Source organism: Capra hircus, chromosome 16 (genome assembly GCF_001704415.2).
Source record: "Capra hircus breed San Clemente chromosome 16, ASM170441v1, whole genome shotgun sequence".
Classification (NCBI taxonomy): Eukaryota; Metazoa; Chordata; class Mammalia; order Artiodactyla; family Bovidae; genus Capra; species Capra hircus.
In genome coordinates this window covers 63,439,355-63,460,525 of record NC_030823.1, presented here as the reverse complement: position 1 = coordinate 63,460,525, position 21,171 = coordinate 63,439,355, and the positions used below count along the sequence as shown (strand labels likewise).

The window sequence follows — 21,171 nt, the reverse complement described above, 5'->3', positions numbered from 1 at the left end:
ACCCTAGAAAGCCAGAAGGCTTCTGACCTGCTCTCTGAACCCCAGGTGGCTAAGATCCACACCTGCCAGGCCTTCCCTCATCAGCCCCTACTCCCACCACTCTCCCTACACTGCAGTTCAGTTCAGTCTCTCAGTCGTGTCCGACTTTTGCGACCCCATGGACCGCAGCACACCATGCCTCCCTGTCCCTCACCAACTTCCGGAGTTTACTCAAAAACTCATGTCTATTGAGTCGGTGATGCCATCTAACCATCTCATCCTCTGTCGTCCCCTTCTCCTCCTGTCTTCAATCTTTCCCAGCATCAGGGTCTTTTCATATGAGTCAGCTCTTCGCACCAGGTGGCCAAAGTATTGGAGTTTCAGCTTCAACATCAGTCCTCCCTACACTCCCCACCCTCTTTGCTCCACTGCCCCAGTTTCATCCAGGTCCTTATCTTTTTCCTCAGTTCATGACCACTTCAGCCTCCTTCCCTAGTCCGGCTCCTTCCGCTGGCATCCACCCCTCAGCTGTCAGTCATCTCTCTAAAATGTAAATCTGACCCAGCCACTCTGCCGAAAGCCCTTCAGTGATGACAACCCAGTGCTCAGGACCAAGCAAATTCTACAGCTCAGCACAGACCCTGGCTCCAGCCCTGCTCTCTGGGGTCCTTTCCCATCACTGCCCGCCCAGGCACCCCTCCCTCTTCCCCAGGGTGAGCCTCACAAGGGGCTCTCATCTCTGGCCCCCACACTTTCTCCCACACTGTGTTCTCCGGCTGGACTGCCTGCTTCCAGTGCCCCCCACATCCTCACCTAACTCCTAACCATCCATCAACTCACCACAAAAGGACCCTTCTTCCGTGCAGCCTTCCAGGAGTGCCCACACCCACCTGATATACACACCACCCTTCTCGGCTCCCCTAACACCCAATGCAGATGTCTCACACAGCACTGGTCACACTGACCACAATACATGGTAGTTAGCTTATGTTTCTGTCTCCCCTACTACCTGAAATCTCTTGAAGAATAAGGGGTGTGCCTTGTATCACTTTGAATTCCCAAGGTTTAACATGGTGTCGGCATAAAGTAGGCTGTTGGTGAATCAATGGATCCTATGAAAGGGGTTAGCAGACTCCAATGCAGATGACAGAAGTGCACAGCAGCAACAGCAGCGAGGGAGTTCACAGTGGGTGTTTCACTAGCAAACAACCCAGAAACTGCCCAGACTCCAGATTCCAGATCAACTCTGTGGGGATAGCCACGCTCATCAGCAACCCACACACGAGCCTGCTGAGTGTCTCTCATGAAACAAAGCTACTCCCTATCTTCCCCCATGTCACCAGTATTTGCCTTGCTCTGTTCACAGACATCTTTTTTTTTTTTCTTTCCTGTAAAAAGTCTATTTGGGGAGAAATTTAAACATTTTACTTATTTTAGCCTATTACTGCATATTTTAGTGCAAAATGTGTAGAGGTCAGTCACTACAGGATTCTGATTACGTAGAAAGGGGATACATACAAGGATATGCATGCCGTGGACAAAGGAAACCAAAATAAGTGGGGTGGGGCAGCGGAAAATCCAAGCTAAGAGCTAAAGGGGAAAGGCAGGGTACTGACTTTATTGCTCTTCTTTCCGTGTTAAATTTAAAACCCCAGGAATTTTTTCTTTAAAATTTGACAGAAATAAGAATGAAATATGTTTATAATATTAATTTAACAGCACATATACTATGGGGCTTCCCAGGTGGCGCAGTGGTCGAGAATCTGCCTGCCAATACAGCAGACGGAGGAGACGGAGGAGACGCAGGTTCATCCCTGGGTCAGGAAGATCCTCTGGAGGAGGAAATGGCAACCCACTCCAGTATTCTTACCAGGATAATCCTATGCACAGAGGAGCCTGGCGGGCTATGGTCCAAGGGGTCACAAAGAGTCGGACACAACTGAGCCCACACATATACTGTAAGCACAAGGAGTTAATGGGCCTCATGATTACACTGTTACGTATTTGTTGGGGACAGACATGTATCTTGAAGTTGACTGAGTGTCCCTAGAATTGCTGAACTGAAATGGATATTCTTGGCTTACGTGCTAAATATTCCTTACACAGACCCCAGAAGATTCTCAAAGCAGTAAAAGGACTCAAGGTAACAACAATAGCTCAGGCAACTGAAATTTACCATATCTTCCTGATGGGTGGAGGCCACATGCCATAATATTGGATTATTTTAGAAACATGTTCCCATGGTCAAAATGAAAAATACCAGTTGGTTCTTTTACAGATGGTTGCTAAATTTTGGAATTTACTTTCTAAAGCTTAAATTAAACATTCTGATATACCAGAATAAGACAACCCAAGGGCCTGTTTTCCTAGATGAAAACAAGGATGACAAACTATAAACTGAGGGCCTCTCTAAGGCTTATCTCCTAAAAATTCTAAAACCCTGCTCCTGAGCCCTCCAACCACACAGACCACATGGGATGGTAACATTCGCCAACACTTTCTAACTTATGTATCGCCTTTCTTTCCTCAACACTCAAAACAATTGGACCTCTGGGCTTTTTAAGGCAAGTTAATTCACTGCCATGATTTTTTCTGTTGTTGTTGTTAAAATGAATAATCACTACCTTTGTTTGGGCCCTGCCTTTGTTATAGAAAGGATGTAAGACAGCTGTAATCATAGCTAATTAGTTTTTCTCACTCCCATGCACCCTTCTTCTTTATAAGCTAACATCTTCATGCTAATTTGGTTTAGAGTCAGGAGCAACCATACCTTCACATTTATCAAGATAATATCTGCCTCCCCAGAAGGCATGAAGCTTGATCCATTCATTCAACAAATACTGAGTTTCTGTCAACTAGATGGCCACAGTCCCCACTTCACGGGGCTTAGAGTCTAATGAGAAATACAAACAAATAGCTACAGCAGAGGGAGGTGAATACATGACAGAGAGATAAAGAATGCTTCTGGAACAGGCAGAAGGGGTACCTCCTCCAGGCCAGGGAGGTCAGAGAAGCTTCCCAGAAGTGAAGGGAGCTGAAAATTCAAAGAACTGTACGCCATTTAAAGGCACTATGGACAGCAGGGCCTCGGAAACACCAGGCAGACTCAGTCCCAACAGTCGACTTAAGTTGGGGTGAGCGTCTCCACCCAGACTGACTCGTGCTTACCTTCCCACTGCACTCACACGCCCCACGAGGAACCAGAACAGAGTTCTAGTTCCTCTTACTTCTAAAGGCATTCTGTTTCCTCCTGTCCCATTTCATTATCTTTACCATCCTCCCAGCTATCAAATATTTCAATTCAACCCAACAAGGGCCTCTGTGGGAGATAGGGTGATAAACATGGGACGAAGTGCAGGGAGGCACTGGGGCCCCACACACGGGCTACAGAAGCCCAGAACCGAGAAAAGCCATGTGACTGTCTGCTGACCATTCCACTCCCCACAGACCTTGCAGAGGTGACCGCACTCTTCCAGTCCTGCCTGTCAAACAAATCTCCGCACTCTGAGATAACCTTGGGTTTGACAGATTTCTATGGACCCTGAGCCTGTCTGTCATAGTCTGAAGACAGCAAAATAGGCTCTGGACACTGAAGCCCTTCCCCTAACAGTGGGTTCCCTTTCCTCTGTCCATTTGAATAGTCCTCCTAAAATGGGACGTTTCCTGCTTCCAGAGAATACTGATATTTTCCTAAGTCGTTTCTACATTTCATTGTCAATGTATGACCACGACGCTGAGACCAAAGTAGAATAACAACTTTTCACCATTTGCTCTTCCAAAAATTACTGGAAATTCTTCTACAAGCTTAATCGAACAGTTGGATACATTATTTTTAATGTCTCTTCCAGCCCTGAGATTTTATGATTCTCTGACATAATCAGAACCATTTTTCTTTGAGGGTTATAGCTGGGTAAAATTATCCCAGGCTAAGATGTTATTGTAAAGAGAAAATTGAGTCAGTATTTCAATAATATTTGGTTTTTCAAAGTTGCCCAGCATAACTTCACTGTCAGTGAGCGAAGTTGCAGCTGCATGTACACTAAATCCAGCCTGGGCCATAGCTGACTGTATACTTACAACTGAAGACAGAGGGTGTTACTTCAAAAGATCAACTGAACACAAAATTTCACAAACAAAACAAAGAATGTCCTCAACGTTTTGGATTGTATAATACTTCACATCTAAGGATGTGTAATTTTTTTGTTATTCTTCCCAAATTGGATCTTAATCCTGTTTTGTGATCAGAGTACTAGAAACTACAAAAATCATACTCAGTCACTTTGTTGTTGTACAGATGCTAAGTCGTCTCTGACTTTTTTGGGACCCCATGGGCTGTAGCCTCTTTAGGGACCCTGTGGACTGTAGCCTGCCAGGCTCTACATGGGATTTCCCAGCCAAGAATATTGGAGTGGGCTGCCATTTCCTTCTCCAGGGGATCTTCCTGGACTAGGGATCAAACCCGCGTCTCCTACATTGACAGGCAGATTCCTGAGAAGTCCACTCAGTCACTTAGTCTTTCCTAATTAGCCTTACAGACCTGTAATGAGCGTCGTACCCACCCTCAGGTACTACATAAGCTCGCACGTCTTTGGTGCCCCACACTTTACACATCCAAGATGAAGAGCTTATCAACAAGAAACACATCTTCACAACAAGTATCTCAATTTGCAGCTCAAGTTATCACTCAAAGCGTAAAGAAAAGAAAGCCGTATGTCTTGAGTCTTGCACCAGGTAATACGTAGGGGAAAAGTATATGATAAGCATCGTTGTTCTCCTAAGTCAATGCCTTCTTCCACCACTACGGAAGCAGCCTTCAGGTCCAAGGCAGCCCCCAATAGCAAGGAACTAAACATTTGGGTTCAAATCCAGCCTCTACCACTTCCTAGCTGTGTGACCCCGGCAAGCAATTTAACTTCTCGGGACTTTAGTTTCCTCATGTGGAAAGAGATAATCACAACTCCACCTTTCCTCATGAACCATTGTCATATTTTGACATAAGCTCACCTCATCTCCATCTCTGGTTCACTATAAACCCAGGTGCTTCGACATGAGGAATACAGTCGATAACATCGCAGTGACTTTGTATGGGGACAAATGCTTACTAGGATTATCATGGTGATCATTTCATAAATGTGTGCAAATGTCAAATCATCATGTAGCATATGGGACCACTAACAACGTAGTGCACATCAGCTATAGGTCAATAATAAGTCAATAAATAAAACTGGTTGCTCTGAAGAATTCTGAAAGGGTGACTGGAAAAACAAGTATAGAGAAGCCATGCACAGGCCTAAAGAGAAAAGCTTTGTAATTGCTATGGCTCAATTGGTTGAGTCACATTTAATTAAGCCTGGAATTTCCAAGGACAAAAACAGTGCTTCCCAACAGGACACCGAAGACAAGAAAACAAGGGGGATTGGGGTGGGAGGGTTCCTAGAACTGGTTCCTGAGCACCAGGGGTGATCACAGCAAATCATACTTTGTTGAAATGGGAGGAGGGGACAAATTCCTCCATCAACTAGAAGCAATCTTTTCACATATTTCCCTCTTGGTGTTTTAGCTCTACTGCTAAATCCAGGATGAACCAACTCTGAACTGTGCATAAATGTGAGGACTCTGGGAGAGGGCAGAGAGAAGAGGAGTCCCGTGAGCACAATGGTCAGTGAGAATTACCAAATAACTGGGGACATCTAAATGAACCATACCTCGTTGTGTTTGGGACCTACAGAGTTAACCTGTCCATTTTCCCGTGACTTACTCATTCACGGCTATTGTGTTTGGCCAAAAACTAAAGCTGTCATCCAAGCAACATCAGTCTCATTATAAAGAGAGGAACAACCTGGCATCAGAAAATGTAATGACCCTTTTGAAGGCAGCTGCTTCAGAAGCTTGTGAATCATTTTGAAATACTCGGGCCAAACCACATCAATACCGTATTTAAATAAAATGCAATACACGCAACCAACCACCAAAAATAAAGTGATGACTTGTCAGAACTCTAGTTCTGTTTTTCCTATCAGGTCTGCTGGTGATGCACCTAATTAATTCCAAAATCATATTCCGAGTAAGGTACCTGCTTAATAAGTGTAAACCTCAGGCTTTCAAAGGAAAAGCTCCTACCTTTCTAGGCCATATCTGCAGATGCACCTAACAACTGACTGCCCTAGAGGGTGGTACTTCAACCCCAAATACGCAGCCTGACTTGAAGCAGCTGGGGAAGCCCAAAGCAATGAATGCCTGTGTCAGCAGCCCAGGAGACCCACGGAAGAGGAAATCATTGCTGCTGGCCATCCTGCCTTAAACTCCAGGAATTACAAGTCACATGCTGCCTCTGGTCTTAAAGCCCTGGGCAGTTTTGTTTCCTGTCCTCTTTCGCACCTGACCTTTGACTGTTGATCAAATTCAAAAAAAAAAAAATGGATTTTCTGAAATCCAAAGCCAGTAGAGATTGGATGCCGGTGCATAATCTTCACTGTTCTCAAGCCCACCAGCTGTGAGGCCTGAGTACAGCCAGAATAAGGCCCGGGGAAACCACACTCCGTCCTCTCTGTTCGCTTACAGCTATCTTCTTTCTCAAGGCTCTCTGTCACCTCACTGTTCTCGGAGGATTCCTTCTACCTCCAGATGAAGAACTCCTTCGTTCTTCCACATGATGATGTCTGCCCAGGCTTCCCACAGCCCCTTTAGTTGGGATATGCTGAAGGATCCATTAATCAGATAATGAATTAATCAGATAATGAATCTGCTTATCCATTAAGCAGATAATGAATAACTCACATGATCTCACCCAATGCTTTAAAATCTCAGCAGAGGGAGGTGGGGGATGTTGTTTATGGAAGCAGTGTTTCTCCAAAGCCCCATCCCTCCACGCACAGGACGCATAAAGTGGTGGACACTACATACCTTGTAAAGGATGTAACCGTGGGAAATGCGCCATCCCCCATAGGAGGCCGATTTGGAGTATCAGCGCCCCTGAGCATTCTGGGTACTTGGTAAAGGAACAGGAGTGGGAGAAGGGCTGTCAGGATCAAAAGCGGGGGAGACCGAGAGAAAAGGATGGCAGCGGGGCAAAACGGCTCTTGTCTGACTTGGTGCTATCTGCTGGTCCTGTTAATCTACGTTACTTTCTGCCACTCCACCCTATTCTACTTTCCAAATACCTCAAGATGTTTCTAAGAGGTTCTGAATTATTGACAAACCTAAGGGAGACGCTTTGGAAAAGAATAAGTGCAAAAACAGACCCGTATGGCTAGTGCAAACACTTGCTCATTGGCAGTTTCCTTTTCAAGGCCAAAAGAGAAGAAATGGAGAAAAAAAAAAAAAAAAAACCTGCCTCTGCTAAATAATAATGATATTCACAGAGCAAGAGGCCCTGCAAGTCCAAGGCTCACAGTCTCCCCAGCTTTACTCACCCCGAGCCATCTCGCTCCTTTATTGGCAGCCTGTTGAATCTGGACTCTCTTGAGGGTGACATGGTAAACAGCTCCTTCCTCTACCTCTTCACCCCAGTCCTGAATCGAGCTCTGCCAGGAGACAGGACAAAGAAACAGAAAAAGTTGTTTGTTTGTTTGTTTTTTCCCTCTCCGCTAACCAATCTATCCCAGCTGCTTTGCTGCTTACAACAGCACTCAGGGCATAAGATGGGCTGTTCAAAATAAATATTACAATCAGAGCAACATAAGACACACTGTGATAGAGGGAATACTGAGATTTTCTTGGCCCTCCAGCCCTTTGCTATGCTATCAAGAGCCCAGGGCTTTTCCATTTAGTTATTTTTCCTAGGCTCCTTCACTATCTTAAATACCTTTTTAAAGTCTTTTTTTCTTTCTTAAGGAAACTGAAGTTTAGTCCTGGTTCACTTTTCCTCCTTAAATGAGAGGAAAAAGAATTCACTGGCAGAAAAAGTTTGTCTCTTTACAAGTGGCTCCGTTCTTGGAGCAAACTGCATTTTAAACTCTGCCACAAAAAAAGTGTTTAAAATGCTAAGAGTGCTCGCTCCTTTGGAACGAAATGCTTCGCATGTCTTTTTTCTCCTCTTATTGTTTGGGAACCCAGAAAGTTAGCGGGAGGGAAAAAGTTTTTATTTCCGTCAAATAACCTGGCAAGTGCAGAAAAAAAGCAACACATCGGCTGCGTGCAGCGACCCCCTGGGTTTCCCTAAACTTGAAGTTTGTGTTTAAAGAGCCGCTGGGACTCAGAGGCGCTCCGCGGTTCACCCAGACTCACAGACCTCTTGCCTGAAAAGTTTTTCTTTGCTGACATACATCAGCCCAGATACACCAAAGGCAACTGCTGAGAAAAATAAGTATGGTTTAAAGGGAGAAGACACGCAAAGAGGAAGGCGGAGAAAGCCGAGAGAGAAAGCTCTGAGCTCCAAAGTCTGGGATCGGATGGCTCCGTTCACTCCGAGGGAGTCCAAAACCCGCCCAGAGAAAGCGGGAGAAGATTCCCCACCAGAGCAGCGTCGGGAGAAGGCAAAGAGTTCTCGTTACCATTTTAGCTTGCCAAAGCAATTTCATTCTCAGTTTTCTCTCCGGTGTGTGGACGCGGCATGATGCGCCCCGCTCCCAGGCGAACGCGATCCCCGCGCGTCTCCGCCGCGGCGCCTCCAAGCCCCGGCCCCGCGCGGCCACCGCGCACGGAGCACAGACACGCGCCCGCCGCCGCCGGTGCGCGCGACTCGGCCACAAAGGGAGCGCGGCGAGCGAGCCGGCGAGCGAGGGCGCCGCAGACTCCTCCCCACGCCACCCCGCCGCTCCGTGATGTCAGGCTTTCCTGTTTGTGCTCGGGAGCACACTCTCCCTTTCTGAAATCCCGCGGATAAAGTTAGCACGCCGTGATTTCTCCAGCTCTGAATGCGATCGGCAGCCAGCCACCCTTTCTAGTGGATCAGGTTTTCCTGATTGGCCACCAGGTGCCCCCAAAAGATCCGGGTGTGGTATCGGGGATCTAAGTGTGTTTTTCCTTCCTTCGCTCAAAGAAATAAAGGGGGAAGCGATGCAAAAAGGGAGGAGGGGGTCGGATAAACGTCTATTATCTGCTTGTTACCTATGGAATTTAGATTCAATAAGGGCGACCCCAGTGAGAATTGGCAGTACTAGAAGCCAGCAAGGTTTTCATAAGGACAAAAAAAAAAAAAGAGAATTGGTCAGAGGGTATTCCAAAACCCACGCCCCAGGGATGCGCTTGTTCTGAATCAGCACACCACCAACAGGAAATGCCTCTGGATGTCTTTCTAGCCCCCCATAGTTTAAGGCTCATCAACTGTAACTGGCCACTGTGGAAGGGAAAGGGGCAAAGCAGGAGAGAGTTCTGCTGAGGCTGACAGCGTGGAAATCGGGCCACCGGCGGCCCGGGAGGTTCCGTGAGTCTTTGTGAGTCGTCACCATGGGTTGAGTTGTCTGTACTGTAGGGACACCGTGGGATGATAACCTCGGGGAGAGAGCCATTTGGAGGACACTGCTAGAGGGAGTTTTGTCCTAACAGAAAGTAAATCAACAGCGAAATTCCAGATGATAATATAATCAAATATTGGCACATGACAGAATTCCATGCCAATTGCAAAAAAAAAAAAAAAAGTTTAGCGCTCATGTCTTTTATACTGTTCTCCCCTAAATGAATTTAATAGCCTTTAAATTTTTTTAAAAGAAAGGCCTCTCACTAATTGCCATGCTGAGGCATAAGGCTGGGCTTTGGTTAATAATAAATGTATTATGAACTGAAAAGCTAGAGAATTCAGTGTACTGGTGTTCCCAGGAAAGCAAAAATAAATGACAGTGAGGGTGCATCCAGGAAAAATAAAAAGATCTTTGGACACTTCAGAACTTCTCGGAGGCACTCAGCAAAGTTCCCCACAAACAACCACAAACTATTGGACAGAAGGGATGCTCTTTTTATCAAGCTTTGATTATTTCTATTTTTACGAAAGCACATAAACTTGACCTTTCAATGACCACCAGCATAGCGTGTCCCCAGTGTCCAGAGGAAAATGGTGTGGAAGACCTACCACCTGCCTCTTAAGCCATTCCAGGAGCACCCCTATTCAGTGATCCTGAAGAACACAAGATACACCTGGGGACAGTTAAACAACCCATCAGATTAATTTCACAACTACTTTAACCTGATTTTTGGCTGTGAATTTGGAGATGACCCCTTAAATTTCTCTAGTTCAGGGATATTAAGAAGTTTCTTCAAACTTGCCCCTCCCAGGAAGCCTTCTTGGACAGGGCAGCTTATAACTCACAAGGGTCCAGTCAAGTTTCAGATCTCATCAGCCTCCTCTCCACCAACTCCCTGGCAGGCTACCTGATGAGTAAGAGGAAAAAAGGCTTCCAGCAGATGCAGCTTCAAATCCTGGTTTTACATTAAGAGTGAACTTGGGTGCTACTTCCCTGGGCTTTCATTTCCTCATCTGTAAAATGGGACAAGGGCTTCCCTGACGGCTCTGGTACAGAATCCGCCTGCTGATTCAGGAGACATGGGTGCGATCCCTAGGTCGGGAAGATTCCCTGGAGGAGGAAATGGCAACCAACTCCAATATGCTTATTGGGAAATCTCATGGACAGAGGAGCCTGGTGGGCTACAGTCCATGGGGTCACAAAAGAGTTGGACACGACTTAGTGACTAAACCAGAACAATAACAAAATGGAACGAACATCTGCCTCATAGAGTCTGCAAGAGGATTAAGTGGAATATGTATACAGCTCACCTAGGGCATGATCAAAAAAGCTCCATTCCCTTATTATTATCGCACTTCCTCCCAAACTGCATTTTCCCAGACTCACTGAACAGTTGTACATGTGCAATGTGTGGAAATCTAAAATGATGTCTTCTCACTAAATAATTTCAGAGAGATTTTCCAAGAATACTTGTATTTATACCCAATAATGTACATGATTTTGTCCAAATGTTATTCCTCAAAAAAAGGCTGGTTTTCTACTAGACAGAACAACCAAGTATTGCAGTTTACAATTTTTTAATATTTATTTTAAAATATTCCACCTGCAGGCAGCTCAGCCAGTATTACCTTATTACATACTTTTGGGTTAAAATACTCCTAATCAGTATCTGGGGAGGATAATCAGTAAGCCATTTATAACTAAGTTTGAATTTATTTACTAGATTAATCTACCTATGACCGTATATAGTCCTAAAAGAACAGGTCAAGTTTTGTTTAAAAGATATCAGCAGTTCATCTTTCATCTCCTTGGTTAAGTTTATTCCTAGGCATTTTATTCTTTTCAATGCTTTTTTAAGTGGGACTGTTTTCTTAATTTCATTTTCAGATTGTTCATCATTAATGTATAGAAATGCAACTGATTTTCATATATTAATTTTATATCCTGTGACTTTACTCGATTCATTTGTTAGTTCTGATAAGTTTCAACAAATAGTGCTGGGAAAACTGGATGTTCACACGCAAAAGAATGAAACTGAACACATCTAACATCATACACAAAAATCAACTCAAAATTAATTAAAGACTTAGGCAGAAGACCTGAAACTATAAAATTCATAGAAGGCTACATAAGGTACAAGCTTCATAACATTGGTGTTTGCATTGATTTCATGGACATGACACCAAAACCAGAGGCAACAAAATAAAAAACAGATATGTGAGGCTACATCAAACTAAAACACGTCTGCACAGCAAAGGAAACAGAGTGAAAATGCAACCTATGGTATCAGAGGAAATGTTAGCAAGCAACATCTGATAAAGAGTTATATCCATAATATATAAGGAACTCCTATAACTCAATGGCAAAAATAATAATAACTGAATTTTTAAATAGGCAAAGGACTTTAAAAAACACATTTCTCCAAAGATGTACAAATGGTCAACAGGTCTGTGAAAAGAAGCTCACCATGACTAATCATCAGGGAAATGCAAATCAAAACCAAATAAGATATCATATCACCTCACACCTCTTAGGATGGCCTTTACTTAAAAAACAAACAAACAAACAAAAAACTACACATGTTGACCAAGATGTGGAGAAAAAGAAACCCTTGAACACTATTGGTAAGAATGTTAATTGGTACAGCCATTATAGAAAACAATCTGGAGGTTCTTCAGTAAATTAAGAATAGAACTTATGATCCAGGAATTCCGTTACTGGGTATTTATCCAAAAGAATTTAAATCAAGATCTTAGAGAGACCTGAGTGCTCCCACATTCATTGCAGAACTATGTATAATAGCCAAAATATGGAAACAATGTAAATGGACATCAGTGCATCAATGGATAAAGATGTGATATATATAGACAACAGAATATTATCCAGCCTTGAAAAAGAAGGACATCTTGTCATATGCAACTACACAGATCTCCTTGGACTGCAAGGAGATCCAAACAGTCAATCCGAAAGGAAATCAGTCCTGAATACTCATTGGAAGGACTGATGCTAAAGCTGAAACTCCAATACTTTGGCCACCTGCTGCAAAGAGCTGACTCATTCCTGATGCTGGGAAAGATTGAAGGCAGGAGGAGAAGGGGACAACATAGGATGAGACGGCTGGATGACATCACCGACTCGATGGACATGAGCTTGAGTAAGCTCTGGGAGTTGGTGATGGACAGGGAAGCCTGGCGTGCTCCAGTCCATGGGGTTGTAAAGAGTCAGACATGACTGAGCAACTGAACTGAACTACACAGATGAACCTAGGTGCCATTATGCTAAGTTAAGTAAGCCAGTCACAGAAGGACAAATACTGCATGATTCCATTTACATGCCATATCTCAATTAATCAAAGTTGTAGAAGCAGACAGTAGAAGGGTGGTTGCCAGGAGCTAGGGGAGGGGGAAATAAGGAGTTGCTCTTCAGTGATGAAAAAGTACTAGAGATCTACTGTACAGCATTATGTTTATAGTCAACAGGTACTGTACACTTGAAATTTGTTAGCTGAGGGGAGGGGAAGGAAATCAGAAAATATCTATTCTTAAAGCATTAGGATGTTGCTAGGAATAGTTTTATGTACCATATTTGGTGATCACTGGAAGTCAGGAGCAATAGAAGATTCTTAGGATATAACAGGAAAAGGGAAGAGGTATGGAAGAACCCCAAACGAGAGAAAGAAAAAAAAATTTTTATTGCTCAAGGCCAATAAATAGAGAACTGGTAAGAGCAAACATAAGCAGCTTGTGTGCAGATTCTTTAAGAGAATCTATCAAGAAATGGAAATACAGAATTTATATATTCCATTTATTCATTTATTTAGTCATTGGCTTCTGTGACATCATGCTTTTCTAGATTTTACTCTACATCTGTGGCTGCAAGAAAAAAGTAAAAAACATAAAAATTCACGATTTTTATATTCACTAGTATAGTTATGTATGTAGGTTGACATGGAGTAATACTTATGTGCCTAGGTAAATGATGAGACACTTGTTATATCTCAACCTAGAGCTTGACCCTCTCTTCTCATAGCCTTGTCCTCATATTTCCTTTCATGCCTATCGTGAGTGTTAAATAACCTATCCTATGTAAAGTAGCTAACAGAATAAACTATGCTAAATAAAGCACCTGAGAGAGTGCTTTGGGAACATAGGCGGCGCGGCCTTGAATAAAAATGTATCTTCTTCTCTCCCTACCCCCACACTCTTTCCCATTAGTGCAATTCTGTGTTCATTTACTGCATTTGGTTTGCAGTCTGCATGTTCTTTTGATGTCTGCTCAGGTAACAGATTTACCATGTGACAGAAGAATCGGAGCACTGCAAGTATAATAGACATTGTACTTGGAAATAAGTAGGCAAAAACTTGTCTTAAATATGGCAACATCAGCATAAGATAGAAATGGAAAGTCCAAGGCTTTGTCCTCAAACTCACTGCTAGACTGTGATGTCTTGTGCCCAGTGGAAAGTATAGAGGAAAACGGTCCAAAGACAGCAACAGTAATAACAACAACAGCTACGTGAAAAAAGCTAAGTAACTGAGGGGCCAGGACTCTCCTTCCACGCATTAGGGCTGCTGAGTGCATATTGCCTCTGCTTTCCTAAAGCCCTTACCGAAACAGATGAGCTTGAAAAACTTTCCCACTTTTGAGTGGAACTGATAATAGCCACTTGGCACCATTTTATTCACAAACTATATATACCTTTAGCATTCCGCGCATGCACACTCAGTCAGTCGTGTCCGACTCTTTTTGACCCCATAGACTGTAGCCTGCCAGGCTGCTCTGTCCATGGGATTGATTCTCCAGGCAAGAATACTGGAGTGGGTTGCCATTTCCTTCTCCAGAGGATCTTCCTGACCCAGGGATCAAACCCACAACTCCTGCCTTGGCAGGTGGATTCTTTACCACTGAGCCACCTGGGAAGCTTAGCTATCTATAGGTCCCTAAAAAAAAAAACTTTTGGTGAGGTACATAAACAAATAAATCTGTTACTTCTTCTTAACTCCTTCCCCCAACAATATCAAAGGTTTGTTCAAATGTAAACCACTTAATCCTCTCAACATCCCTATGAAATGCTTCCCCCTAATCTTCAGGCTTATAAGCTATGTTGCTCATTAACTTTCCTTCTTCAGCCTTCTACCATCAGCCAGGTGTCTTGCTATGGCTGTTTCTAGCTCTGCTAACTGGGGTTGCTCCATTCACCAACTCTTTGCTTGAACTTTCAACCCTGCTTTGCAAAAGGTAAGGAACCAGTCATGCTTAGTTGAAGATGACCAGTCCTCCAAACACTCAAAGCAGTAGAGAGTTGTTACTATTTTCTGAGAGCCCAAAGTTATTTTTACTAATTATCACGGACATACTATGAGGTAGGAGTTAAAATTTTTCTACGCTCTGTTATTAGGGAGTTATTTATTTAGACAAGCAAATTACAAGTCAATTTTAGATGAACCAACTACAACCAAAGAAGAGGCTGCCTTAGGGGGTAGAAAATGGAGACAGAAGAAGCATAAATAACACTTGACAGATGGCAGGCCAAAGGCAGAAGACTCCTCTGGCCACGATGATAAACGCTTTTCAACTAATAGTTTACCAGTTGGGGGTGGTTATTCTTAATTGTTGATGATGCTTTCCTGAGGAGGAAGTTGGTTACTGGAATACTGTTTGTAAGTTGGGCTAATAAGCATTATAAGCTCATCTAATTACAGATTTCTGTAAAGGACATCCCGAAATGTGTTCACATGGTTGAAAAGATCAAAACTTAGAACAATCAGCTCAGACATAATGGCAGGTCTCTGTGATACGTAACAAAACATTCTACAAAATGGGAGATGGGTGACCTAATGCCAGGATGGGCTTTGACCAAGACTCTGGAAGAAGTTACTGGGCAATGAGCCAAATTATATCTTGTTTCAGAGCTAAAGGAACCTCTTTTTTCCATAATATATTGAAGTGGTACCAAAAACCCAAATAAAGCTGCTAGAACACGTAGTCAGAGACACCTAGATTTGAGTCCTGATCAATCCAGTTCTCTCAGAGGCAAGGTCTCATCTCTAAGTCTGTAAAACTCAGGGATATAAACACCTTCCTCACTGGCTCAGAGTGAGAATGTAATGAGTCTTTGGCACAGTATCTGGCACCACAGTTAATACTCAGTTAAGGTTGTCGATGGTGATAATGGTGTCAAGTCAATAAGTTGCAAAAGCTACAAGAGACTGACTACATGAAAAATCAGACCTATAGATTGAGTCACTCAAGATTTTGCAGCTTGAAGCAAAAACTTCATGATACAAAGAACCAGACTGGTTAGTCAGTGAGCAACATCGAGTCTCTATATGGCACAGAAAAATACGACACTTTGTGTCTTCTCCTACCTCAAACTACCTCCACGCAGGGATCAGCGTTATCTTTTTAAATCACCACACCATCACCTCCTATTCTTATTTTTTCTCAATTTATTTATTTTTAATTGAAAGATGATTGCTTTACAATACTGTGTTGGTTTCTGGCATATAGCAACATGCAACATGAATCAGTCATAGGTATACATATATCCCCTCCCTCGTGAACCTCTCTCCCACATCCCACCTCATCCCACTCCTCTAGATGGTCACAGAGCCCCAGTTTGAGTTCCCTGAGTCATACAGCAAATTTCCACTGGCTACCTATTTTAAATCCCTCTAGTAGCTCCCCATTGCTAAGAATAAAAACCTAAATCCTTTCCATATTCCATAGTCTTGCCCAGGTTGGCCTCTTCCATCCACTTCACTTTCTAGGCACTCTCTGGACTCAGCAACCCCAGTCTTTCTTTCTTTCTTATTTATTTACTTGACTGTGCCAGGGCCTGGTTGCAGCACGCAGGATCCTCGGTCTTCACTGTGGCATGTGGGATCTAGTTCCCTGACCAGGAACAAAAACACAGGCTTCCTGCATTAAAAGCATGGAGTATTAGCCACTGGAAGTCCCCCACCTACAGTCTTCTTTACTCATGTGATTCCCTCTTTGGGAGACATTCCTCCTTCCTCTCCTCTCCCACTTGGGCTAAAGCACCCTAATATGTGCTCTCATGGCACCTCCTCCCTTTGCAGTTCTATCACATTTGTAATTTTTCATCAAATTGTGTGATTATTTGATAAATATCCATTTCCCCCAAACTCTATGAAGGCAGAGGTAATGTCAGTTTTCTCATCATTGTACTCCAGCAGCTCACACGGTACCTAACACATGGTAGATGCTCAATAAATAACTATTTGACCTATTAACAGAGAAATACATAGATAAATTCATGCTATAAATTCAGCAAGCACTTAGTAATTGTTGCTGAGTAAATAAATATATATTTAATATAAATAAATATAAGTATAAATTTTCTTATGCTCCAAAATCACTGCAGATGGTGACTGCAGCCATGAAATTAAAAGACACTTGCTCCTTGGAAGAAAAGCTAGGACCAACCTAGACAGCATATTAAAAAGTAGAGACATTACTTTGCCAACAAAGGTCTGTCTAGTCAAAGGTATGGTTTTTCCAGTAGTCATGTATGGATGTGAGAGTTGGACTATAAAGAAAGCTGAGCGCCAAAGAATTGATGCTTTTGAACTGTGGCGTTGGGAGAAGACTCTTGAGAGTCCCTCGGACTGCAAGGAGATCAAACCAGTCCATCCTAAAGGAAATCAGTCCTGAATATTCATTGGAAGGACTGATGCTGAAGCTGATACTCCAATACTTTGGCCACCCGATGTGAAGAACTGACTCTTGGAAAAGACTCTGATGTTGGGAAAGATTTAAGGCAGGAGAAGGGGATGACAGAGGATGAGATGGTTGGATGGCATCACTGACTCGATAGACATAAGTTTGAGCAAGCTCCGGGAGTTGGTGATGGACAGGGAAGCCTGGCATGCTACAGTCTATGGGGTTGCAAAGAGTTAGACACTACTGAACAAGTGAACTGAACTGACCATAAATAAATCTTAGATATTATCTCTACCTTAAGGTTGCTTACACTCTAGAAGCAGAAAAAGAACATAAAGGGAAAAAATAAAAAATGACTTTACAAAACCACAGATCAGCAGGTGCAGATTTAGAGAGCAGGGTACTGAGCACTGTGTCTGTGAGAGGAAGCTGCGAAAAGGGGCCAGGTGGCGAGTGCCCTTAAAGGACTCTCGGATAACTACAGCTTTTATTAAGGCTGTGTTACCACTAGCTTTGAAGGAAAAAAAAAACAAACAAAGCAAGATGTACTGGAAGGAAGAAAAGGAAGTCTTCCAGTAGGAAGAATAGAAGCTTCAGAGGATAGTAATTGCTTAGAAAACTGGCTAATGTAGTCCAGGGAAATGAAGTTTAAATAAAGAAGTTGGTTGGTGGAGATTCCTGGTTTGATTTAAGAGGAAACTGAAATGATTAAAGAGTGTGAACAAGATGTTTCTAATACTTGTCCAAAGGATGGCTTAGAGGTAAGAAAGTGGAGTGGTAGGGTCATCGGATAGGAAGCTATTACAGTCATGTACTTGCCAAATAATCAACACCTAGGCTGAGACAAGATAAGGATTTTGAAATAGAGTCTGAATGACATTTTGGAAAAACAAATGTTGCAACTTGAGGATAGGCAGCTTGTTGCAAGGAAATGAAGAGGGGAAGAATAAAAAAAAAAAATACCTGCAAGTTTTTAAGAGTGGGACACTGGGATTGTGGTAGAGAGATGAAAATAAAGAGAAAATGGGAGGGGCATTTTGTTGTGGGTGAAAATATGATCAGTTCAGTTATGGAGAGAAAGAAAATAGAGATATTGAAGTGATGGGAAAGAAAGATAAAGACTAGAAATGGAGAAAGTGAGTTGCAAGTTAGTACGTATAGGAAGTTGTTTGAAATCACTAATGCACATAATTCTCCCTCACGTGAAGACATTGTCTAAACAATCTCAAAATGCATCGACAACTGAAGATAACCAAACAAAAGTAACCAGAAGACAAGAGAGAGAGGGAAGGGGAACCGGGAGAGCTTGGGTTTTATGGAAACTAATGCTGAAAGGAAAGCCTACTGCCACTAAAAATTCTTAAACACACTAAAATCAATCTTGGAATATAGTCAGTGAACTTTAGAATACTTCAAATGACTAAAGATTTACTTTGTCATCATCACCAAGATGCTGCACACTTTTGAAAAGGATTTTTCCCTGTTTAAAGACATACAAAGGTTTTTTTTTTTAATTTAATTATCACTAGTTATGCTAGTCTGTGACACGCTTCAATAAAATGTAACCAAAGTTAATTGAAAGTCCTAGTGTGGTCAGTTACATAACACCAGAATTGCTGAATAGCTTAAATGTGGTGTTTTCCCAGAAATATTTGTCTTTTGGATGAAACCAAGAATGGAAAGTTTCTGCCTTAAAGGAGAACTTTGGAGAAGGTGGAAAGAAAAGAAAAACATATATGATGGAAATCTAACTTTCATCATAATTAACCCAAATGCTGCAAGTATGGTAACTACTCACACAGAAAGATACAAAGAAAAGTAAATCTCACGTTTTAGAGAGTCACTTGTGAGCCACATATCAATTAGATGTCTTTTTAAAAATCAGAAAATATCTCAAATACTGCCTTTGCCAGGAACAAATTTTAGACAGATCTTTGGTTCTTGTTATTTTCCTGTTAAACTGGCAGAATCAACTGGTACTAACTCATACTTATCCTGTTTTGTCTAGGACATGAAGCGAGGTCTATAGAATGAAAATGTATTTAGTTCAGGGCAGGAGGATGGGAGAAGTCATAACCCTTGGTTGATTCAACTTCTAGATAGAATAGTGGATGCTCTAGAAAGCTGCCTATCCTGGTTTTTCTTCCCTTTCCATCCAGAGATAATGGGTATGTGTGTGTGTGTGTGTGTGTGTGTGTGTGTGTGTGTGTGTGTATGTGTGTGTGTGTGTGTGTGTTGTGGAAAAGGGGAGTTTTGGATGCATGCTGTGGGAGGTAGGGTATTGGGAGAGGTGTATGTGTGTGTCTGAACTGACTGAGTGTGTATGTATTATAGGATGAGAGAATTGATAAAGTAGATTGGCCTTCGTCTTGAACCTTAATCATAAAAATCTCATGATTTCTCTCCAGAATAATGTAAATTCAACAGAAAGGCACTGTAAAGAAATGACAGTACAACTGTAAGTTATATGGCAACCTTAGAACAAAATAAGTAATATACATTTACTTATAGTCAAATAGATAATATATTTAACATTATTCGAAGGAATTCCTCTCCGGCAGCTAGTCAGGATGTCTTGCTGTGAAGTCAGTGTGTCCTGTACCTCAGAAAACCACACCACCCTTGGCTGAAGGCTCATGACCTCAGCATGAAGACCAGCTGGCATTCCTGGCATACATGCCCAACTCAAACTAAGTCCTTGGTCCTTGTCACCTGCAAAGGGTGGGCAAGCAGTGGGAAATGCCTCAACATGATTAGTCTTAGAAATCAGTATCAGACTTGAGCTGTCCAAAGAGGGTCCAGGAGGTCTTAGCATCAGTTCCAGGTTCCCAGGATTCCAGGGCTAAACTGGACTGCCCAGGATTTTGTTGCGACCGTGAAGCATGTGAAAGCACCTCGTCTTGGGGTGGTGGAGATCAGATCAAGACAGAGGCAGCCCAACTCTGACTATCATTCCACAGAACAGAGCTGCCATCACCAGTGCTGGGCAGCCTGTCTCTGGACTATTTTGTGGGAGAGAATTAGAAGTCTTTCTTGTTTAAATTGTTGTGAATTTGGCTCTCTGTTACAAGTAGCCAGACCTACATTCTAATTAATATACCTGGTAAATAGAACAGAAATGAGTAGAAAGTCACTTAGCCAAAGGCTAGATCATAATATTCTAAGACTGACTCTCATGTACTCTGATTCTGAAATTGTTCTGGGCTCTCAAAGGGATTCTTTTACCCATTTATGAACTCCTGTGCAATGAATATTTGCATGTTCGCTACAAAGCAGGCACTGTGCTAGGCACTGCAGAAATAACTGTCAACAAGACAGTCCTGGTGAATGCCTCCTGGCGCTGATGGATTAGAGGGAGAAACAGAACAAACCATGTACATGACAGGACGCTAAGTGCAGAGAGAAGGGATGCTGTTGGAGTACACAGGCTGAGCCCATAGGATTTCAGGGATTGCTTCCCAGAGAAAATGATCTCCATAGTGAGCTCTGAAAGCTGAGATGGACTTAGAAGTAGGAGAAGAAGCGGATGAGGGAGGAGAGAGGAGTCCAGGCAGAGGGAGCAGAACAGGGGAAAGGCCAGGACTCAGAGGGGTCACAGATCAAATAGAACCCTGGGCATGGCCTCGTTCATCAAACATGCCAAATATGAGGGTCCTACACATTTTTCCTAAAAAAGAAGTAGCGCTAATTGGCTTAATAGTATAACATATTAGAGACATGGGTTAGATCCCTGAGTCAGGAAGATCCCCTAGAAAAGGAAACGGCAACCCACTCCAGAATTCTTGCCTGGGAAATCCCATGGACAGAGGAAACTGGTGGCCGACAGTCCATGGGGTCGCAAAGAGTCAGACATGGCTGAGCACAATATAGTAACTGGACACATGTCCCTTGGAAACATGAAGCATGCTTTTGTTTTATTTTATATAATCCCATAATCCCTCAAATAATTCTCTGGGAAGGGTCAGGTAAATAAATAACTATTTTAAGGACTTTAACAGAGCACATGCTATGCGTAAGGTGCCAACTACACATCCTGGTCCCAGGTCTCAAGTCAGGGAGGCAGACAAGGGAATGACCAAAGCCAGCAGGCAAGAGGAAATGGTGTGCC

At 42.8% G+C, this 21,171-nt stretch overlaps 1 protein-coding gene across 2 annotated transcripts in view; it reads right to left on the bottom strand.

The window, feature by feature from the left end:
• Positions 1 to 21,171, bottom strand: part of RGL1 (ral guanine nucleotide dissociation stimulator like 1) — a 171,307-nt gene that overhangs the window by 127,153 nt on the left and 22,983 nt on the right. Inside the window, exons 1-2 of one of the 2 annotated variants that reach the window (XM_013970370.2) lie at positions 8,472 to 8,695; positions 7,392 to 7,502 (exon numbers count right to left, since the gene is read on the bottom strand). In XM_013970370.2, the coding sequence (XP_013825824.2) occupies positions 7,392 to 7,502; positions 8,472 to 8,498 (138 nt within the window). In that variant the 5' untranslated portion in view covers positions 8,499 to 8,695. Of the gene's footprint in view, positions 1 to 7,391; positions 7,503 to 8,471; positions 8,696 to 21,171 lie in introns of those variants that run through there. The other variant, XM_018060704.1, reaches the window with a different exon arrangement.